At 43.4% G+C, this 23,303-nt stretch overlaps 1 protein-coding gene and 1 non-coding gene across 2 annotated transcripts; both read right to left on the bottom strand.

Moving 5' to 3' along the window:
- Positions 1-3,519: 3,519 nt before the first annotated feature.
- Positions 3,520-10,723, bottom strand: Slc25a3 (solute carrier family 25 member 3). The gene is made up of 8 exons (XM_090328455.1): positions 10,618-10,723; positions 10,235-10,386; positions 8,423-8,544; positions 6,410-6,589; positions 5,294-5,475; positions 4,627-4,799; positions 3,940-4,050; positions 3,520-3,854 (listed from the first exon to the last, which is right to left on the bottom strand). The coding sequence occupies exons 2-8, from the start codon at positions 10,380-10,382 to the stop codon at positions 3,694-3,696; spliced, it is 1,077 nt and encodes a 358-aa protein (XP_090184581.1). The 5' UTR covers positions 10,383-10,386; positions 10,618-10,723; the 3' UTR covers positions 3,520-3,693.
- LOC150067397 (small nucleolar RNA SNORA53) lies at positions 4,868-5,112 on the bottom strand. Its single transcript, XR_016534672.1, has one exon. It is a non-coding gene; the product is annotated as a small nucleolar RNA SNORA53 (small nucleolar RNA).
- Positions 10,724-23,303: the final 12,580 nt, after the last annotated feature.

Raw genomic sequence — 23,303 nt, 5'->3', positions numbered from 1 at the left:
GCGTTCTCATCTTGTACTAGGCGGTCTGCGGTCTCCATTAATAGAGACACAAATTCTTGATAAGGTCCCTGTCTGATTTCAACTAGATTTTTAGTACGGTTAGAATTTGGTAATTTTTTCCAAGCCTCTTTTGCCACTGCATTTATATGTATATAGGCTTCCATTGAATAGCCCATTACCAAAGGGTATTTCTATAGGTTCCTTCTCCTACCAATTGGCCAAAAGTATAAGGCAGGTTCTCAGCCCTTTTTCCTTCAACTATAGCTTGACACTGTTCAGCAAATTCTGTTTTCCATAATAAGTAATCTCCCCCACTAAGGCATGCTCTGGCAAGCTGCTTCCAGTCATTTGGGCATAAAATGTCAGTACACATGGACTCCAATGTTACGCGAGTAAAAGGGGCAGTTGGTCCATATTGGGAGCAGGCACTCTTTAAGTCCCGTAGTAGTTTAAAAGGAACAGGTTGGTGGTATACTTGTTCATCATGACCAACTAAAATGGGGAACCATCAAGACCCTGAAACATCTTCCCCCTTTTTAAGCAGCCTGAGCCAGGTTTAGTTGCGACACACTATGCCTAGTTGTAGTGCCTGTTAAGAGGGACTTGTTGCTAGGGCCTTCAGGCATGCCTAAAGGTTGAAAAGGGGGTTGGGGCCGTAAGGCTGCAGCCAGAGGCGGTGGGAGTGGGGGGTAAGAATTGAACACAATAGTGGCCGGAGGGTCATATTTATTTCCTACTTCTGGGGAGACTCTCTGCTCTATCCCCATCTTAGATAGTAGATGGAGAATTTCTTTAAGCATCTCCTCCACCTTAGCCGGCCAGTCCTCGACGGCTCATCATATCTTTCCTCCTTGATACTCAAATCTGAATTCTTATACTCAATATCTACTGGCTATTGTTCCCTTTTCACGATCTCACTTAAAACTCTCTTGGGCTGCAGCATATGGCTCAGCCTCAGGTTTCTCAGAACGGTTCTTTAATTCAAGATTAAGTTTGGCATTCTCATGTCGAAGATCTAAACATTCATTTACTAAATTCCACAAAGTAATAGCCTCTGCAAGGGTCTTTTCAGGGCCATTTATACCATAATAATCTTGAATTCCTTTCCCTACCCTTAGCCAGGTTTCTAATTTTAGGGTTCCCTCCTCTGGAAACCATGGACATGCTTCCTCAATAAACTGTAGGAAGCTCTCAAGCTGCCCTTGTCCGGCCTGCATTCCGCAGGCTTGAAGTATGTCCCTAAGGACCTGCACATAGAGCCTGCGACTGTCTAGACCCATAATTTTCTACTCTCGACTATATACTCCCCCGCTCTCTCACTCTCTTAAGATTCTCCCTCTTAAGAGTCCTCTGACGTGTCACTCACCACAGCGGGCTCCTCCACCTTCGTCCCAGATTTTCTGGTCCCTGTTCAGGCGCCACTTGCGGGAGCCTAGCTGGCAGCAAATTGGGATTCCTGAAATAGGGGGCAGGGACTAGGAAAAAATAGGAGAGACAAACAGATGGGGTCCGGGAGGACTACAGCCCAAGTCAGCAGCCCAAGAAGGCTGTGAGCTCAAGACTGCAGCCTAAGACTGTAGCCTAAGACTGCAGCCTAAGACTGTAGCCTAAGACTACAGCCTAAGACTGTAGCCTAAGACTGTAGCCTAAGACTGTAGCCTAAGACTGTAGCCTAAGACTGCAGCCTAAGACTGTAGCCTAAGACTGCAGCCTAAGACTGTATCGCAGTTTATTTCAAGTTCCGACCTTAAATACTCTTCTTAAAACCAGGGAACTGCCAGAGGCTACATTCATACAAAATAGTAATCAAATAGGATAAATGAGAAGCGATTAACATTGCCCAAAGTCATCTTGATAAGAATTGACATTGCTTAAAGAAATCCTGATAAGAGCTACTTCTTTGTGTACACCATTGTGTGGGTCCAAGGTCACTGACATCTACCACTAGTCCAAACTCCAGGACCTGTAGATTATGTTCTTCACTCATCTTTACCTTTCTATGGAATATCCTCTCATCACTTAAAAGTCAAACTGTGGGGCTGGAGTTTGGCCTGGTGGTAGTGTTTGCTTAGCATGCATAAATACTTGGGTTCAATTCCTCTGTACCACATACATAGAAAAGCCAAAAGTAGTGCTGTAGCTCAAGTGGTAAAGCACTATCCTGAAGAAAGCACAAGGACAGTGCTCAGGCCTTAAGTTCAAGCCCCAGGACTGGCAAAAAAAAAAAAAAAAAAAAAGTCCGACTGTGAAGCCTGGCACTGACAGCTCACACCTGTTATCCTAACTACCCAGGCTGCTTTGATCTGAGGATGGAGGTTCACAGTCAAGCTCGAGCAGGAAACTCTTATCTACACTAAACATCAAAAAGCCAGAATTGTCACTGTGGCTCAAGTGTTGAGTGCTCACCTGAGCAAGGGCAGCACCCAGAGTTCAAGCCCCAGGACAAGAAAAAAAAAAAAAGGCTGTCATTATCAGTTACCACCAAATAAGTTAGGTTTTAACCTTCGTTGATGCAGCCCTAAGGTACCAAGGTCATGGAACCTGGAGCCATATTGCCTCACAAGACTTACCTCCATGTGCAAACCTTGCAATAAACGGCATCCCACACAATTTTATACCATCAAATTCTTGGTCATAGTATTAGGAGGAAATTGTACCTTGTACAGGAGACACATTTCTAAGGCTATTTCTTTCAATACAGAGAGACTGATTGCTGGATGCATGGCACTTTGGTCTGTTAAGACACAAAATAGCTTTGGAATAGCTTCATTCTCGGAAAGACTCAAAGTTTGGTTCAGTTTTGTACTTAAAACCCTTTTCAAGGGCACACAAGTAAAATAGTGATAAAGATGCAACTAGACACATCTCGCTTCAAATTTTTGTTCTTTTTTAGTCCGTTTTGGGGCTTAAACTCTGGGCTTGCACACTGTCCCTTAATTCAAGGCTACTGTTCCTATGAGCCACAGCACCACTTCCAGCTTTCTGGCGGTTCATTAGTTAAATCCCATGGACTTTCAAGACTGGGCTGACTTTGAACTGTGATCCTCAGAGCTCAGCCTCCCGAGTAGCTAGGATTACAGGCGTGAGCCACCAGCACCTGGCTAGATTTTTTTTTTTCCCAGTCCTGGGAAACTTTTTGCTCAAGGTTAGCACTCTGCCACTTGAGCCACAGCACCACTTCTGGCTTTTTCTGTGTACATGGTTCCAGGGAATCAAACCCAGAACTTCATGCATGCTAGGAGAGCATGCTACCATGAGGCCACCCTCCAGGCCCTAGGTTTAATAAAGCCAGGTATGGTGCTCATACCTGTAATCCTAGCTACTCCAGGGGCTGAGATCTGAAGATCGTGGTTCAAAGCCAGCTGCAATTAACCACTAGAAAATGGGAAGTGGGGCTGAGGCTCAAGGGGTAGTCCCCTCAAGGACAGTGCCCAGGTGCAGAGTTCAAGCCCTGTGACCCTCCCCCCAACCAAAAAGCTCATTTTTATAGTAACCATAAATTCACAGACAAAAAGGAAATCACGAATAGATTAGTTTATTTCAGCAGTAAATTTGAAACTCTTGCCTTCGCAAGGGTACTACATAATTATTCAGGAATAGACAATTTTCTACACTGTCAATATAAAAGTTCCTTTTGCACTTTCTTCAACACTGATCAACAAGCAGATTCAGTCCATATTTGCTTTGATCTATCTACTGGGTTAGCCCAAGCTTCTTCTTCAGAGACTCTGGCATCTCAGGAGGAGGAGGGCGAGGGAGCCTGAAGTAGACCTTCACGGAGTCATAGATGAACCATTGTAGTGCAGTCAGAGTACCAATCATGATGATACGGGCAAAGAGTCCCTTCCACACACCTGATTCAGATACAAAATATGAATCAAAAAATGCAATTCTTGAGCATTATTCTTTTTTAGAGGGAAAAAGTGTCTATTATCTCACCTTTAAAGCCCAGCCTCTGGAGAACCTGAGTAGCACTGCTACCCTTCTCTTTGTTCAGCACAGATACCACAGAGTCAGCAGGGTGAGAAACAATTGCACAGAAGACTCCAGCTGAAAAAAGGCAAGACAAGAGATTCAAGGTTAGTTAAAAAAATTTGCATGGTGGTCTATATTACCTACATTATCTTAATTTACCTTAGTCTTATTCTTTTAAAAAGTCAGATTAGCTGGGCATGATGACATCCTTATAGTCCCAGCTACATGGGAAGACTGCTTCAGCCTAGGAGCTTGCCATTGGAAGACAGTCCTGGCAGGCAAAGTCCATGAGACTCTTACCACCATTAACTATCATAAAGCCAGGAGGCTGAGATCTGAGGATTGCAGCCCAGTAAGACTTGAAACCAGAAGTGGTACTACAGCTGAAAGTGGAAGAACACTAGCCTTGAGTGAAGAAGCTCAGGGACAGCACCTTAAGCCCATGGCCAAAGGGGTGGCTGGGGGCACAGGGACAGGGGACAAGAAGATACTGTGAGAAGGATGGGGACTTTACAACCTAATTACAAAGTATTCATGAATTCAGATCACATGTAGGAAATTAATAAACTTCTTTAGTATCTCACAGAAGCCAATGGAAATGATTATTTATCCTGAATTTCAGACAGACAAGTTTGTCTAAACAAATCTTACCTATGTAACCAGCCACAAATGTTACAACCAGCTGCTCAGCTTTTGAACATTCACTTCGGGGCTTAGGAACCACAAACTTGTACAATGCTTCAACAGTGCGTTCAAAGCAGGCAAATTTCATCATGGTATAGGGTATCTGTCTCATCCACAGAGGAGCAACTCCCTTGTAGAACCTAGGCAATGGGAAAACTTGGTTACACAGTTGCAGCTACTAAACTAGCAGATATCAATCATTAATGGAAGTGTCCGCATACCAGTCAAGTCCTGATAGTAGAGGATGACAGCATAACTGCATGTCATTTCTAACAGAACACTAGACTAACATGCAGGTATATTCATCTCACATGCCAATGACTCAAGCACCTTCGACTATACAACCGAAAAGTTGCTGGATGTTTCTTTGACTGGAACTACAAGAAACAAGAAGTTCACAAGTAGAACTCAGATCAAGATTCATCCACAAAGGTGGATCTAAGGAAGCATGTTGTAGCTGACTACATGAAAATTCTTAACTGTGAATAGATTTGCACAAGAGTCCTAATTAATCCTTCTTTGCACCTAGAGTTTAGGGCACTGATATGGGCAAATGGACATTAAAAAGCTTTCAAAGGAACACTAAGAAATGGAAGTTCCCCAGGAGAATATCTTCAGGAAAAGGTTTACTTACGCCTTTAGGCCTTCCTCTTTATACATTTTTGGAGCTGCATCCCTCAAAGTGTTGGCATAACCTGGCTGGGTTTGAATTCGAACCTTAGCAGCTTCCATAGGAGCCAGGGCAATGTCAGCGAAGAATTCAGCACTGGCAGAAGAAGCCAAATAGAGTGATGTGCGCCAGAGATAGGCGTTTTCCTAAAAAGTGAAGTAAGTTACTGTTTAGTTGTCTGTTTCCAATTTAACTGATGATTCTATGAAGCAACTATAATTCAGACTTTTTTTTTTAAGTTTTTCTATTTTTTTTTTGGTCTTCTGAGACAGGGTCATCTGTGCAGCGCAGACTGTTCCCAAACAGGCGATCTCCTGCCTCAATCTTCCAAATTCTGTGACTACAAGTGTGCAGTACCACAATGGCTTAAGTATCTCTCATCACGCAATCCACTTACAACAGATGCTGGCTCTCATAAGCTCATAAGCCAAATGCTCAACAGTTGTATTATGCTTTACTGCAGTACAGTGTGAACGAGTTAATCACAACTATGCTCTGTAGTAAGATGAGACACACACACCATGTACTTTGCCCAGGCCCTGAGTTCAAGGCCCAGGATTGGCAAAAAAAAAAAAAAAAAAGTTAGCCCGGTGTTGGTGGCTCACATCTGTAATCTGAGCTACTCAGAGGCTGAGTTCTGAGGATCAAGGCTCAAAGCCAGCCAGGGCACAAAAGTCCATGAGAGTCTTATTTCCAATTAACCACCAGCTCAAATAATAGACTTTTAGCCTTGTTGCTGAAGAGCAGGCTGAGTTCAAGTCAAACAAATGACCATTCCCCCCCCAAATAAGAATATGAAGTACTAAATTCAAGTGTCAGTCCTGACACACAAAAAAAAGGAAAAAAGGGGGCAGGGGGAACACTCCAATATGTACAAAGGTCATGACACTAGACTCTTTTATCTCTAACCACCAGAAAACCCAAAGTGGCATTCTCACTCAAATTGTTAGAGCATAAGCCTTGAGCACAACAACTCAGGAATAGTGCCCAGAGCCTGAGTTCAAACCACATGACCCACCAAACAAACAGACAAAAAAGCTTAACACTCAGTAGTTTCAATTTCCAAATTAAATCACATACCTCACCAAGCATGTTGCTATACAAGACTTTGAAGACTTCATAAAAGCCAAACTTGCATAGCCCTTGCATAGAGTAGCCAATGAAAGTTGGAGCCCATCCTTTAGCCAAACCACGAACACCATCCTCTTTAAGAGTAACTGAGAATCCATTAAATATGCCCTTGTACTTCTGGGGGTCCACCTTTATTTGAAAGAAGGAAAAGAATTAACAAAATGCAAAGATCCAACCCCATCCACAAATACATTTCATTTTTCCCTTTTGTTTCTACAATAGATTTCAATTACTACATAAAGGCAAATAAAAGTGATAGATTTGTGATCAACCCCAGCACCAGTGGCTCATGCCTGTAATCCTAGCTACTCAGGAGGCTGAGATCTGAGGATCATGGTTTAAGGCCAGTCTGGCCATTAAAGTCTGTGAAACCCATCTACAATTAACCACCAGAAACCGGTAGTGACGCTATGGCTCAAGTGGTAGAGCGCTAGCCTTGAGCTGAAGAGCTCAGGGACAGCACCCAGGCCCAGAGTTCAAGCACCTCAACCAAAAAAAAAAAAAGGAAAAAACAAGAAATTGTGAATTTTAAAGACACACAATACAACTTTAAAATACAAAAAATTTGTCTTTTCATTTAAGCTAAAATTGCTTTAAGAGAGACATGTGTAAGCTTTAGCAAAGGTATCTGTCAGTACTATAAGAGCTGGCATACATACACATACATCACCTTCCTCTCTCTGTCCTAATATTTCACTTCCTTTCTCTTTTAGGTAAGGAGACTTTTAATCCTGTTTGGGACAAATAAATGTTTGATGTCTGATTATTCTTATTTCAATAATCCTAACTAAAATATATTCAAATGACAAAACTCTTACGTAAATATTATAAGACTATTCCTACAATATTTTCATATAAGGATACTATAAGCATTTTTATGAAATCTATGTTTTTTTGTTTTTGTTTTTGGCAATCCTGGGCTTGGGTTCAGGGCCTGAGCACTGTCCTTGGACTTCTCTCAAGGCTAGAGCTCTACCACTTGAGCCCCTGCACCACTTCTGGCTTTTTGCTATGTATGTGGGTACCGAGGAATTGAACCCAGGTCTTTGTGCATGCTAGGCAAGCACTCTACCACTAGGCCAAACTCCCAGCCCCTCTACGTGTATTTTTAACCTTGGTCTTATCAATATATTGGGACATAATGTGACGTGGCATGACCCACACATTTGTGAACTGCTTATAAAATGACTGAGTATGAAAACTAGTAGGTATTGAAGGGGAACTCTGGCCAGGACTTAACATCAGCAGCCAAAGTCTCTTTTTTCTTTTTTTTGGCCAGCCGTGGGGCTTTAACTCAGGGCCTGGGCATTGTCCTTGAGCTTTCTCAAGGCCAGTGCTCTACCACTTGAGCCATAGCACCACTCACAACTTTTTTCTGTGTATGTAGCACCAAAAATAGAACCCAGGGCTTTGTGCATGCTAGACACTCTACCACTAGGACACATTTCTGCCCCAAGTATCACAGCTTTGTAAGAGACATTTCTCAAATTTAAAACATTAGCCAGGCACTTGCTATTCAAGTCTAGGCAGGAAAGTTCTTCAGATCACCTCCCCATCCTGCCCCCAGTGCTGGGGCTTGAACTCAGGGACTGGGCACTGTCCTTGAACTTCTTTTGCTCAAGGGCAGTGCTATACCACCATCTGAGTCACAGTGCCACTTCTGACTTTTTCTCTTTATGTAGTACTGAGGAATTGAACCCAGGGCTTCATGCATGCTAGGCAAGCACTCTACCACTAAGCCACATTCTCAGCCCCCTTGAACCTCATATCCTATAAACTAACCCCATAAAACTAGTAGAGTGTTAACCCAGGTCCTGAGTTCAAGCCCCAGAACCAGCATGGAAAGACCACAATTTAAATACTGAGTCTAGTTTCCTAATAACATTTCTAGCAGTCTTCAAATTCATTTATGAAGCTCCTTAAGATTTAGAATTAAGTTCAATGTCACCATAAAATACAAACCTGCATTCGGCATTTCACTAAATCCAGGGGAACCACAGCAGTATGTGTCAGCCCACAACTCAAGACCCCACCAAAGCCACAAAGTGCATAAAACTTCATGGAGCCATATTCACAACTGTACTCTGTAATAAGATAAAGACACACCATGCATTTTAATATAGAACTCGTGTTACTGGTCAATGACTTACCTCCTGGATAGTTAGGTTTCCACACAGCTTGTTAGTAGATGTCTACATCTCACAACAGCCATGCTTCAACAATATACTTTAGTCCAGCATGCAAAACAAACCTGCATTCTGCATTTAACCAGATCTAGAGGAACCAATGCTGTATGTGTGGTGCCACAGCTAATAATTCCTCCAAGTCCACAGAGGATAAAGAATCTGCCAGATCCATATTCACAGCTATACTGCTCTGTTTGATTGAAAAAAAGAAAGCAAGTAAGTATTTCTTCAGAGATGATAAAGGCCTGGGAATGAAAGAAAATTCCCTGCTAAACAGCACTATCCCAGCTGAGCAGCCGTTTGCCAAAAAGTGGAAAGATGATTTCCCCTCTAGAAATTTGCTGTCAAAATCAGATCGTTTAAAATTGGGGTTCTGTGGAATGCCTTATTTTGCCATATTAAAAGTTATCTACAATAATAGCTTCTTTTTTTTTTTTTTTGGCCAGTCCTGGGCTTGAGCTCAGGGCCTGAGCACTGTCCTTGGACTTTCTCAAGGCTAGAACTCTATCACTTGAACCTCAGCACCACTTCTGACTTTTTTCTATGTATGTGGTACCGAGGAATCGAACCCGGGTCTTCATGCATGCTAGGCAAGCACTTAACCACTAGGCCAAACTCCCGGCCCAATAATAGCTTCTTCAGTTAAAAACCAAAAAGCAACTCTTAGCAGCTGACATGTCCACTAATCAAATACTATCTTCAATGGAGAACTTTTGTAGCATAAACCTAGAGGAGCACAATTCCTGCAAATTCACATCCAGTAACTTAAGTATGAGCTTTAACTTTAATTAAAAGAGAAAATAATGTGAGGACTTTTAAATCCACACAAGACACAGCACAGCACTGCACAAAAATTACTGGAAAAAGATAAACTTTCCATTTCCATTTTACAGCCACAATGTAGGCTAACCTTCTCCCAACTACCACAATTTCAGGTTTCTAGGCGTGTATGTGCCGCTGGGATTTTAAAACATAAACGATCAATGCTGAACTAAGCCAATCATTCTAAATCTCACAAGCCCAATCTGTACCATCAATTATGTCCTTTCTAAAATTGCTCGGGGCCTGAAGTGAACAGAAGAGATCCCAGTTATCTCAGACGGCTTAGTGGAATTTATCTTACATCACCTAATAGGAAAAACTTGGTAACTATGAGTCAGGGAAGTTATTTGTAAGGAAAACAAAAGAAACTTGATAAATCAAGGGGCAGATAGAACTGTGGAATCTAGATTTTATCCAGTAGATTCGACAGAGCAGCAGGCTCTTGGCGCTGGACACTGTTAGGTTAGTTACGGCCTGTCCTCGGGCCTCTACTCCCTTGGGGACGTAGAGGTCACCGGGTGACGCCAGGCCTAGGCCTTTCCACGCCCTTGAGGGAGGGCCACCGACCGGACACCGGCCTGGGACAGAGGGGCTGAGAGCCGGCAATCCACAGAAGCCGGCTTCGGGTGGAGCAGGCGGGCGCGTCCTTCCCTGTCCTCCAGGCTGCACCCAGGCCTCCCAGGCCGAGCGGGCACCTCGGGACCCCACGATGGCGTGGAGGGCAGAGCGGGCACCGTACCGGGTCAGGGTCCGGCTCTGATCTCACCTTCCACCGCGGCGGCCGCCAGGTTGCGGGAACGTCGGGGCGGGCCCGGGGGTCCCGCCGGGCTGCTGGGCGCGCCATCCGTCACCAGCTGCAGGTGCGGCGCGTGGAAGGGGTTCGCCCGCGCCAGGTGCGCCACGGACGAGAACATCTTCCTAGGGGGGAGAGAGCACGGTTAGCGGCAAAGGCAAGGGCGCCGGCCGGCGTGACCGGCGCCGGGAATCCCAACAGGGGCCTTTTTCTTTTCCCGCCTCCGCGCGCCCTTGAAGAGGTCACGGCCCCTTCCCGAGGGAGCTCCGTACCCGACCGGGCCTACAGCCAAAGCCGCGGCCCCACAGGGGCTCCGCTCCCCGCACCCAGGGCGGGGAAGGCCAGGCCACACTCACTCCCTAAGATGGCGAACACCCAACCGCTCCCTCGGAAAGGCTGAGGCTCACAGAGGCCGAACGTCCTCCGGGCCCTCAGATCCGTGCCCTTCGCGCGTCGTCAGCGTGACGCGCTCCTACCGTCACTGCGGCACGCAGTGACTATTGGTGGAGAGGAGCGCGTGGGCTCGTGACGTCATCACGTTCTCTTAGCAACCCTGTTCCCGCCCACACCCGCCCCAGCTCTTCCGGTCCAGCTAGTGCGCAGGAGGGTTCGTACTACGCAGGCGCGCATTCCAGGCAGGGTTTTTCTTTTTTTTTTTTTTTTTGGAGTGGTGTGGCATTTGTGATTTCACCTTCACGAGTCTCTCCTTGCCTGTGGGGCATCCGTTCCTGACATTTAAGTGGTTCTCCACATACAGCAGTCACTAAAAGAAACAACAGACAATACTTGGTCTTAGGATTTCACTGAAGTATTTTGTGAAAAACCTTTCTTAAAAGTTCCACCTGATGGAACTTTTAAAATAGTCATTTGTCAACTGTCCCCCAGATTTAAGGAGAAATGTACAGTAAGAGCTCTTAAAATCTACAGGACAGCTTTCATCACACTAGTCTACGTAGTACATTAAACTGTTCAATAAATGGCTGGGTGATGGTAGCTCACTGCCTGTAATCCTAACTACTCATGAGGCTGAGGTCTGAGGATCACAGTTTGAAGTCAGCGAGGTTGGAAAAAGTCTCTATGAGACTCATCTCCAATTAAGCAAAAATAAACCAGAAGTAGGGCTGTGGTTCAAATGGTAGAGTGCTAGCCTTGAGAGGAAAAAAAAAACACACACACAAAAACACAGGGGCAGTGCCTAGGCCATGAACTCAAGCCCCAGGACTGGCACACAAGAACAAAAAGCATTCAATAAATGTTTAATACCAGTGGGCACAGAAATGGTCTAGAGTAAAAGTGAATGGCAGCAATGTGTATGTGTGAGATCGATTTAGAAAACCTCTTTTAAAAGGACCTAGTTTATTTGGAGAGGAGTTTGGAAGGGCTCAAACCTATTATATATTTTTTTTCTCTCTCTCTGCCAGTCCTTGGGCTTGAACTAAGACCTTAGCACTGTCTGAGCTTCTTTTGCTCATGGCTATTGTTCTACCACAGCAGTTAGCCACAGCTTCACACTGGGCTTGTTTTTGTTTTTGTTTACTTGGAGGGGGGGTGGAAGAGGTTTGTTTATTGGACATAATTATCTGATAGACTTTTGACTTTCCTGTCTGGGCTGGCTTTGAACTGCAGTCCTCAGGTCTCATCTTCCTGAGTAGCTAGGATTATGGATATTACTCACTGGCTCCCAGCTCCAATTAAAATTTTTGCTTTTAACATTTTTCCAGTTCATCTTCAAGGGTTTTGATGACATTCTTCTTGCTGGGGCAACTGGTGCCCTGCACCTTAGTGCACTTTAGTGCTTACAGGTGCACCTGATTCATGACTCAGACAGCTTGATAAAGGAAGTGCAGAGGGAGCTGAAGACTGGCTCACCCAGCTTCTACCCAGTGTCAACAAGGTGACCTTCAGAGCATAAAGGCTTCAGCTTCACTTCTGCTTTCCCAGTGTTACACAGATGACTCTAGTAGTTACTCCTACTCAGAACGGTGCAAAGAAAGAACTTCTGGGGATATAGTTCCAGTACAGGTATACTTGAACAATAGGAAAGCACTACAGTCTATCCTTCCATACTTTCTCAACTTGGCCTCAACACATACCTCTTTAAATCATACTAATTTCCAAATAAAGATGATAGTTAAAATTATCTACCTAACAAAAAGCAGCTATTCCTTCTGCAATTGTAAATATACTAACCTTCACAAGAAAGGATACAAATCCTTTCATCTATTTTTCAGCGATGTCTGTTCTAGCTGAATCCCATTCCTTCTACAGCACACAACACAAAATACTAAGACAGAAGAGCAAATACTACTAGTAACACATCATATGTTCGATGGTAAGAGAATAAGAACAAAAAAAGTTGATGAATATATACAAAAATGCAGTCATATTGAGGAAGTATTGTGTCACTTTCTTAGGAGTAGGAGAAGCTAGATAGGAACTTTATCTTTTAAAAGGGTCAAATCAGCAGGCCCCATACCTCACAGTCCACAAGGACTTTGGAAAGTTCATTAGCTTTGAGGTGAGACAAAGTTATATGGCCGGTTCCACTAGGTGAAAGCATACTGTTTCATGAGATATTTACTAGTCTGTATGGAAGAGAAAAAAAGCATTCACTAGGAGCATACTTGGTCCTGGAGAATATGCTGATTTTTCTAAAACCATCAGTTCTTACCAGATGTGTATGTGTGGACGTTTGTGCGCACGTACACACAGGTATTCATGCATACCTTTCTCTCTCTCTCTCTCTCTCTCTCTCTCTCTCTCTCTCTCTCTCTCTCTCTCTCTCTTTTGTGAGTCATGAGTCATGGGGCTTGAACTCAGCCTTGGGTGCTGTCCCTGAGCTCAGCATCTCAAGGCTACCACCCTAACCCTGGGCCTGGGTGTTGTCCCTGAGCTCTTTAGCTCAAGACTACCATCCTACCCCTGGGCCTGGGCATTGTTCCTGAGCTCTTTAGCTCAAGGCTACCACCCTACCCCTGGGCCTGGGCATTGTTCCTGAGCTCTTTAGCTCAAGGCTACCGCCCTACCCTTGAGCCAAGCCCCACTTCCCATTTTCTAGAGGTTAAATAGAGAGCCTCAGCACCTTTTGTGCCAGGGCTGGCTTTGGACCTTGATCCTCAGATCTCAGCCTCCAGAGTAGCTAGGATTACAGGAGCCACCATGCCTGGTTTCATTTCTGGCTTTTTCTATGTATGTAGCACTGAGGAGTTGAACCCGGATCTTCGTGCATGCTAGGCAAGCACTCTACCACTAGGCCAAACTTCTAGCTTTTTGCTGGGTAATTGGAAATAAATGTCTTAGACTTTTCTGCCTAAGCTGGCCTGGAACCATGATGCTCAAATCTCAGCTTCCTGAGGAGCTAGGATTACAGATGTCATTTTCTGATCTAAGCTATTCCTTTTTTTGTTGTTGTTTTAGTCAGTGGTGGGGCTTGAACTCAAAGCCTAGATAACAGTCCCTAAGCTATTTTGCTAAAGGCTACCACTCTACCACTTTGAGCCATAGCTCCACATTTGGTTTTTGAGTAGTTAATTAGAGATAGGAGTCTCATGGAGACTTTTCTTCAGGGGATGGCTTTGGATTGTGATCTCCAGATCTCAGCCTCCCTATTAGCTCGAATTATAGTCATGAGCCATCAGGACCTGGTGATTGTACTTTTCATGTTTTAGCCCTGGAAGTAGTAATCTTGGTAACCCTTTTCAAGGAAATAGTATTTAGGAACAAAAGCTTGAGCACCTATTAACCTTTTAAGGCAGAATCTAACATGCTTTTGGCATTCTGAACCACACATATGGATGAGGGCTCACTTGCTCAGGCTGAGCAGGCATTTAACTCTTCTATACTCTGTAAGATGGTAGTGATGGGACTCTATAAGGTCAAAATGTGAAAGCACACTCCCCAAAATCTCCCGGTGACAGGGGCCTGAGTTCCTTGCAGCAGGCCACAACTGATTGGGGTGCTCAAAACAGTAGGTGCCCAGATCCAGGCCTGTGTAATCAACTTCAGGCTCAGATAACAAACTTGCAAAGCCACCTTCAACCCTGTCCCCAACTGAGACTGCACCCTTGTCCCATTACATCTCCTGTGTCCTGACTCTCCTCAGGTCACCCTGGCATTCCTCCTCAGCTTCCATTAAAGTTGAACTGGTCTGTTGAGCTGGGTGTCTCTGTTCTTTCTTTTCTGTAACTGGCAGGTTCTATCAGGGCCAGTTTTGCTTATCAATGGATTTTGGCACCTGGAGTGCAGGCCACATATAGAAAGCATTCTATAAATACTTTCAGAATGATTTCATGCTATCAAACATAGCTTTGAGAAATCTACTTGTGACACAGCCTCAGCTCAAAGCTCAAAGGTCACCACAAGAAGGTCTAGACTCTGCCTTCACTTATGTGTATCATAGTACAAACCCAGAACATAAAGCAGATATATTTCTCTACCCTTTTACCTTTCTGCTTTACTGTGTGCCTGTTTTATTGTGTTAAAATAGAAACAGTAGAAGTCAACAACTTAGCCTATAAAATTTTTTAATGTCTCTTTTTTCAAGGTGCCCTGTTTTCTAGATTTTCTAAACGGCTATGAAATGAAGTGTGTGTGTGTGTGTGTGTTGAAACTGGGGTTTGAACTCAGAACTGTGAGGTTGATTCTTTGTTGTTTTTTGTTTTTTTGTCAGTACTGGGCATTGTCCTTGGATACTTTTTGCTCAAAGTTAGTGCTCTGCCACTTGAGCTATAGTGCCACTTCTGGCTTTTTCTGTGTATGTGGAACCAAGGAATCCAACCCAGAGCTTCATGAATCCTAGGTGAGCACTCTACCACTGGGCTATGCTCCCAGCCTTTGAGTTTCTTAAACAAGTTCTCTTACCAGTATAGCCAATTAGCCAACCCAGAAAATGATTGAAATAAACGCAGTTTTTATTGACTGTAATGATCTCTATAAAGTGAAAGTACTAAAAATACATAGTTTAGTGGAGCATTTTAGGTGTATTTTCTTTGAAAAAAACAAGCAAACTGGGATTAAATCTATTCCATCAGGGAGAAAAAAACAAAGAAAAAGAGCCACATTAGTTGTTCATTTATTTTGCCAGTCCTGGGGCTTGAATTCAGGGCCAGGGCACTGACCCTGAGCTGCTTTTTGCTCAAGGCTAGCACTTTACCACTTGAGCCATATCACCACTTCTGGCCTTTTCTATTTCTGTGGTACTGAGGAATTGAACCCAGGACTTCAAGCAAGCTAGACAAGTACTCTACCATTCACTCACCTTCCCAGCCCACATTAGTTATTTGAACAAAATGTTTCATATGCAAAGTGTTTGAACAGCCACTAGAGAACAGAAAAGGCTCAAGACAAGGTCACCCAGGCACCTGCAGACAGCAGAGGCACTGAGGAAAGTATATGCTGGGGAAAGGGGTCTTACAATTCAACAGCAGGCAGAAGAGCCTTGTAGATGTAGACCTGTGTCTGCCTGGCTGGTGCTGTTTCTCTAAGAACTCACTGAGAGACTGATTCTGGAAATAATAGAAAAAGTGGAAGACTGGAACCAACTGTTGGTATCAAAGGGAAGGGAATGGGGAGGGGAGGGACATGTAAAGAATTCTGGAAAAAGCAGCTAAGTTCCATCTTCCTCATCCACTTCTTCTCTGGACCCTCCAAAGAGTGGGACCTCCTGTAGGCTTTGCATCATCACTGCCCTATAATTAGAGTGTGGAGGGATGACTTTGGAGCTGGCAGAGGATGATTTGGGCTGGGAATGTGGCACAGATGCAAGTGGTAAAGTGCCTGCCTAGCAAGCATAAGATCCTGAGTTCAAATTCCAGTAACACCCATGTGTGTTCATGCACACCCACAAAGACAATAACTTAATGACTAGCACAACACTTAACAGAAGTCCTGGTTCAAAGTAATATGCTATAGTGACACATCTAAGCCTGATATACTACACTACATACAGAATACCTGAATGCCAGAGTCTACAGGAAGGATTTAATGAATAAAAACCACTACTGTTTGCTTTGTTAAAGTCACCTTATGGTAAAATTTGTTTATTTGTTTATTTCTTTTGCCAGTTCTGGGGCTTGAACTCAGAGCCTGAGCACTGTGTTGGGGTTTTATCATGGCTAGAGTTCTTTTTTTTTTTTTTTTTTTGCCAGTCCTGGGCTTGAGCTCAGGGCCTGAGCACTGTCCTTGGACTTTCTCAAGGCTAGAACTCTACCACTTGAGCCTCAGCACCACTTCCAGCTTTTTGTTTTTCTATATATGTGGTACCAAGGAATCGAACCTGGGTCTTCATGCATGCTAGGCAAGCACTTTAACCACTAGGCCAAACTCCCGGCCACTCATGGCTAGAGTTCTACCACTTGAGTCTCAGCACCACTTCCGGCTTTTTTCTATGTATGTGGTACCAAGGAATTGAACCTGGGTCTTCATGCACGTTAGGCAAGCACTCTACCACTAGGTCAAACTCCCGGCCCTTATGGCAAAATTTATATGGTAATTTCAGAGTAAATAACACCAAAAAGAATAATATATTGTTATCTATACATGCATAGAACTACCTCTTATTTTAGAGCAAATAAAGACTACTGAAAACCACAGATTTCAAATTTGATACATGTTTAACCACACTACTGGTCCTTTTCCTTTTAGCTTTTCCAACAGGGAGTTATGCTTTGACTCTGCCATTGTGAGACGACCATCATCCTACTCTAGCCTCCCTTCCAAGTGGCTGAGAGCAGTCAGGCAACCACTACGTCCTGCTTGAGATCTTGCTTTTCAAAGCACTTGCTAAATCAGCAAAAATTAAGGTTTCCTACTTTTTATTTATTATGTTTCTACCACTCTACATAGGAGGTCACTTTAGTGTAATTACATAAAAATAATGAAGTGGGGGCAGGGAGTTTGGCCTAATGGTAGAGTGCTTGCCTAGCATGCACGAAGACCCGGGTTCAATTCCTCAGTACCACATATATAGTAAAAGCCGGAAATGGTGCTGAGGCTCAAGTGGTAGAGCTCTAGCCTTAAGAAAGTCCAAGGACAGTGCTGAGGCCCTGAGCTCAAGTCCAGGACCGGCAAAAAAATAAATAAATAAAAATAAAGTCTAATTATATCAATGATATTCCTTCTTATTTTTGAGAATCTCACTTATGAACCGCCTGATTCCTAAGTTCTGGAATTACAAATATGAACAAGTTACTACACCTTGGTTCGAGCATGCAAAAAAAAAAACAAACCAAAAGTAATAGTAACTTGGCATGATTATTTATGAATGGCACACTTTTGGCAAGGCTCTTTTACAGCAAGCAGAAATAACAGCTAGAGTCTCACAGCGACACCTAGTGTACCTTTTTGTAAAACCCTTTCAGGTGATCTGGGACGATCAGGTGCCATTTTTTTTGTGCATTAGTTTTTTGTCGGTTGTGGGGCTGGGACTTGGCCTGGGTGCTGTCCCTGAGCTCTTCAGCTTAAGGCTATTGCCCTACTTCTTGAGCCACAGACCCATTTCTAGTTTTCTAGTGGTTAATTGGAGATAAGCGTCTCAAGGTCTTTAATATCCAGGCTGGCTTTGAACTGTAATCTTCAGATCTCAGCCTCTTGAGTAGCTCGGATGACAGGCATAAGCCACTGCGCCTGGCTCAGGTGCCACTTTTTAAATTCTCAAGTGGACAGACAGCCTAATTGAAATGTGTTGGTTTGTTTTGCAGAATTGAGATTTGAACTCAGAGCTTTACAATGGTTAGGCATGTTATCTACCACTTGAGCCACATCACCAACCACATTTGTTCTTTTGGCTAGTCCTGGGGCTTGAACTCAGGACCTGAGCACTGTTGTTGAGCTTTCTCAAGGCTGGCTAGCACTCTACCACTTGAGCCACAGCACCACTTCCAGCTTTTTCTATGTACGTGGTATTGAGGAATTAAACCCAGGTATTTGTGCATGCTAGACAAGCACTCTAACACCAGGCCACATTCCTGACCCTATTTTTAGTTTTTAAATAGTAGTTGATAGGCCAGGAGTAGAGCGCTAGCCAGCCTTGAGAAAGCTCAAGGACAGTGCTCAGATCCTGAGTTCAAGCTCCAGGACTGGCAAAAACCGACAAAACAACAAAAACTAAACAGGCATGGTTGGAAGAACAAAGCAGGAACCCTTTGGATTCTCAAGTGGTTTATGGAGCTTCTTGCTCAAGGCTAACTCCCAGACAAAAGGTGTAACTGAGCTTTCACTCTGGAAAGGCCTGGATCAGAGTACTAGAGCATACCACCTCTGAGGCCTGGGTGAACTTACATGTGTACCTACTGGAACTTGTCTTTTTGGTAGCAGTGCTGGGGCTTGAACTCAGGTCCTGGGCGCTCCCCTCACCTTTTGCTAAAAGCTAGTGTTCTACCACTTGAGCAACAGCTCCACTTCCAGCTTTTTGGTGATAAGGCTCAAGAACTTTCCTGTCTGGGTTGGCTTTGAACCACAATCTTCCGATCTCAGTTTCCTGAGCAACCAGGATTGCAGGTGTGAGTCACTGGCACCTCTTATATTTGGCATTTCATTTTCTCAAATGCTTATTGCCTTTTTTTTTTTTTGGTAGAAATTCAAATCTCTCCTAGGCTGAAGTCAACTTCCTGTTGCCTCAGTCTCCTGAGTATCTGGGACTGGAACTACTGGCACATACCATGGAGTCCCTGGATTCTCTCTAGCCCAGGTTGGCCTAGAACTTGCTGTATAGCCACACTGGCCAAAAAATCATCCCCCTGACCTTCACCTCCAAGTACTAGAGCTTCAGATGTGTCACCATTTCTGGTTTGTTTTAGTACTAAGGCTTTAAAGTTGCCCTAGCTAGGCCGGCATTCTACAATATGAGCCACATTAATCACTCGTAGGCTTATTTATTTTTCCCGTTTTGAATTCACTCCTTGTGTGGGACTGACTCAGACCATTATTTTTGAGATTATACTCACACCACCACATCCTATTTGAGATAGGGGTTCACTCACATTGTCTAGGTTGGGGTTGAGTTGAAATCTTTCTGATCTCTGCCCCCCAAAATAGCTGGGACTACAAGCATTATCTTATGAACCTGGCAGTTTTTTTTTTCTTTTGTTTGGTTTAACAGTTTGAACTTAGGGCCTGGGTGCAATATCTAAGCACTACCATTTAAACCATAGTGCCACTTCTGGTTCTCAAGTGATTAGAGATGAGTCTCGTGGGGACTTTTCTGCTGGGGCTGGCTTACAACCTCTGTTCTCAGATCTCCCATTTCTTTTTTTTCTTGGCCAGTCCTGGGGCTTGAATTCAGAGCCTAGGCACTGTCCTCAAGCTTCCTCAAGGCTAGCGATCTATCACTTGAGTCACAGCACCACTTCCAGCCTTTCCTGTGTATGTGGTACTCAAGACCTGAGTCCAGGGCTTTGAGCATGCTAGGTAAGCACTCTACCACTAGGCCATACTCCCAGCCCTAGATCTCCCCTTCTTGAGTAGCTAGGATTATAGGTGTGAGTAAATGGTGCCTGGCTACACCCCCAACCCCCAGGAACCTCAATTTTACAACAGTTGTTTTTATTGTAGGATTGTGAGCCCTTCTTTTAGGAGAGGGGTTGGTACTGGTACTAGGATTTGAGCTTAGGACTTTGCATTTGTTTAGGCGAGTAGTATAAAAGTTCTAAAGACTGGGCTCTGGTGGTTTATGCCTATAATCCTAGCTACTCAGGAGCCTGAGATCTGAGGATCCTGGTTCAAAGCCAGCCTGGGCCCAAAAGGAACTGAGACTTTTATCTCCAATTAACCACTGGAAAACTGGAAGTGGTGCTGTGGCTCAAGGGGTAATGAAATCCTTGAGCTGAAGACCTCAGGGACAGTGCCCAGGCCAAGTTCAAGTCCCACCAAAAAAAAAAAAAAAAGCTCTACAAATATTTTGGACATGATCTCCAATAACAGATGGATTTTTTTTTTGTTTCACAGATAAAACACTATCTTTCCTCCATGTTTTCCTGTGTCCCTATGACTGAATGTATGAAGGCTTATTTCCAGTCCTGGTTATTCAATTTTAATTTGGTTATATGGGTGGTTTTTCCATTTGAAAAACACTTATTCTGCATTTACTTTTTTCTGTGTCAGTACATTCTGACTACTACAACTTTAAGATAAAAGTAAGGCCATCACTTTGTTCTTTTGTTGGTGTGTGCATGCATACCAGGGTTTGTGCTCTACCACTCACTCAAGCCATGCCCCTCAACCATTTAACTATAAAAGTGCTTTGGCTATTTGGGTGAGGTACTTTTCCCTCTGTTCTTTTTTTTTTTTTTTTGCCAGTCCTGGGCTTGAGCTCAGGGCCTGAGCGCTGTCCTTGGACTTTCTCAAGGCTAGAGCTCTACCACTTGAGCCTCAGTACCACTTCCGGCTTTTTTGTATGTATGTGGTACCAAGGAATCAAACCCGGGTCTTTGTGCATGGGCATGCTAGGCAAGCACTTTAACCACTAGGCCAAACTCCTGGCCCTCCCTCTGTTCTTAAAAAGGTTTTCTGTTGCCAGGTTAGCCTGAAACTTCTTATCTTCCGGCCTCAAGATTACAGACATATACCATACCCAATTCCTTCCTGCTCATTTGCTGCAAATATACCTCAGGCAATTTTTCTACTATTCCTGTTAAAAAGGTGGGTGAGCATCTACTGAGTTAACTCAAACATACAGCCACTCACAAAATGTATGATTTTAATTACAAAGACCAGGACAAAATCAGGTTCTGCACTGGTTACCCTTGGTGTGGGAGTAGAAACTACATCAGTTTTGGAGTTAAAAGTTTTTTGTAGGTGGGTGTAGTGGCTCATGTCTGTAATCCTAGCTACACAGGAGGCTGAGATATGAGGATCACAGTTCAAAGCCAGCTTGGGCACTAAAGTCCATGAGATTCTTACCTCCAATTAACCACCTGAAAAAAAGCAAAACGAAAGTGGCACTGTGGCTCAAGTGGTAGAGTGCTAGCCTTGGCAGAAGAGCCCAGGCCGAGGTCAAGTCCCATGACCGACCAAAAAAAGTTTTTGTTTTTGTTTTTGAAGACAGGTTTACTTACGGAGCCCACGCTGACAATGAACTTAAGAATTGCACTACCCCAACCTGGGATTATAATTATATGCCACAACACTTAGGCCTGGTAGTTTGATCTGTGTGCTCTTACTACCTAATATAGACCCAAAGCTTCAGCCCTGGAGTTGTCTACACTTCAGCATTCTGCTGTGAACAGATTATTCTCACCAAAGTCATTAGTCAATGAACACTCTACTCACTGGTATCATCAAACAAAACTATTGATCACTCTGCTTCAAATACTCCTTTCAACTCCAACAAACCCAGTATCTAATATGACACTACAGTTTCCTGGCATCAATTCACAGCCCTTATTCACTCTTCCCAGTTGCTAGGGATAGTATTGAACTTTTTAAACCATTACTGACAATCATGCATCCCCAGCACTTTGAGGGTACTTGTTAAAGTCTTCCAAGTATCGGTTAGTGTTTCAAGCTTCAGTTTCCTAACTGCCAAGAGAGGATCTCAATGTGGACTTGCTGACAGGTTGAAAGGTTAGGCCCCAATAGGTCTCAGGGCTATTAAATACTGTTTCCAAAGTATCCTCTAATTCAGGTTTTCCTCTATTCTTCCTGTGACAGGCACCATATTCCAATAGGCCAGTCAAGTAAAACTCTAGTTCTACTTAACACTGGTTCCTTATCAAGCCTGCTGACACCTTAATCCCATATAATCCCATTGTATTTGCCAACATATGGCCCAAAGAAACTGCAATAATTACATTAGGCTGCTGGATTTTCAGATAATTTGCTACACACTAATAACTAAGAGGATAATTTCTACCATGTGAGTGATAAAATACACATTTCCCCCCATTTCAAAGTACTCAGTTACAAGATAAGAATATCAGAGTTTGAACAATGCACGATGGCTAATAGAATAGCATCTTGCTATAATTAAATGAATTTAATCAGTTTTGACCTATTCAAAATTAAAATTTGACAAACTTTTGGCTTTACTATTGCTGTTTTTACATTTTCTTACCCTCCCATATCAGCCTCCCATGTAGCTAGGATTACAGGTGTGAGCCACTGGTGTCTGCTTAAATACTCATTTTGTTACTAGGAATAAATAGAACTATTTAAACTGTTTAGCCTATATCTCTATTAGTCAATGCTTTTTTTTTTTTTTGTCTCGGGACTTGATCTCTGGGCCTGGGTGCTGTCCCTGAGCTCTTCCAGCTCAAGGCTAGTGCTCTTCCCCTAGAGCCCTAGCCCTACTTCCTGTTTTCTAGTGGTTAATTGGAAATAAGAGTCTCACATTTTTTGGTGCCTGGGCTGGCTTTAAATCGTGATCCTCAAATCTGAGCCTCCAGAGTACAGGATTACAGGTGTGAGCCACCATGCTTGGCTTATTATACATTTTAAATCTTTAAATCAATATATATATAATATAATATAATATATATATATATTACTTTGAGAAACGGCAGTTTAAATAAGATCTGTCCAGATCACACAAAAGAGAGAGAACTTAGTGTTTTCATCTTGGCATTCCATGATGAATGCCACAATGGGCCTTGGCTTAGTTTCAAAGCAAGGCTAACAATTCTGAGGGATATATATATGTATATATATATATATATTATAGATAATATATATGTCTATATCTAATCTCTCTCTCTCTGTGCGTGTGTGTGTGCGTGTGTATCTGACTATAATAGAGCAACTACTTTTCTTCAGTCCCCACTTCTTTCACAGCCCCAACCCCAGTTTTCCTGGCTGTGAAAGTGGCGACTTAAGAAAAGTAGTCACTCTATTACAGTCAGAGACAATGTGTCTTTCAGAGTGTTCTAATGCCTTTCTACAAGTACAATTGGCTATACCCTGCTTAAGGAGGAACAAGTGAGGAGGACCAGCCTATGATTAGAAGGGGAGCACAGAGACTGAAATGATCCATACATACCATGTGAGAAGTGTTAACTAGAAACAGTTGTGTTATCTGAAAATCATTTACTACAACAACAAAAACTAGGGG

The sequence above is a fragment of the Megascapheus bottae genome, chromosome 2, assembly GCF_031878675.1.
Source record: "Megascapheus bottae isolate mThoBot1 chromosome 2, mThoBot2.hap1, whole genome shotgun sequence".
In the NCBI taxonomy this organism is placed as follows: domain Eukaryota; kingdom Metazoa; phylum Chordata; class Mammalia; order Rodentia; family Geomyidae; genus Megascapheus; species Megascapheus bottae.
Note: the sequence above shows the minus strand (reverse complement) of the source record. Positions and strands in the feature narration are given on the sequence as shown.

Bases quoted from the DNA above. Each gene is read 5' to 3' on its own strand.
- Slc25a3 (XM_090328455.1), bottom strand. From the start codon at position 10,382: ATGTTCTCGTCCGTGGCGCACCTGGCGCGGGCGAACCCCTTCCACGCG. The intron at 8,545-10,234 runs GTGAGATCAGAG...ATCTTATTACAG, and splicing joins GGCGGCCGCCGCGGTGGAAG to AGTACAGTTGTGAATATGGC. The intron at 6,590-8,422 runs GTTTGTATTTTA...TTTCAAATAAAG, and splicing joins TAGTGAAATGCCGAATGCAG to GTGGACCCCCAGAAGTACAA.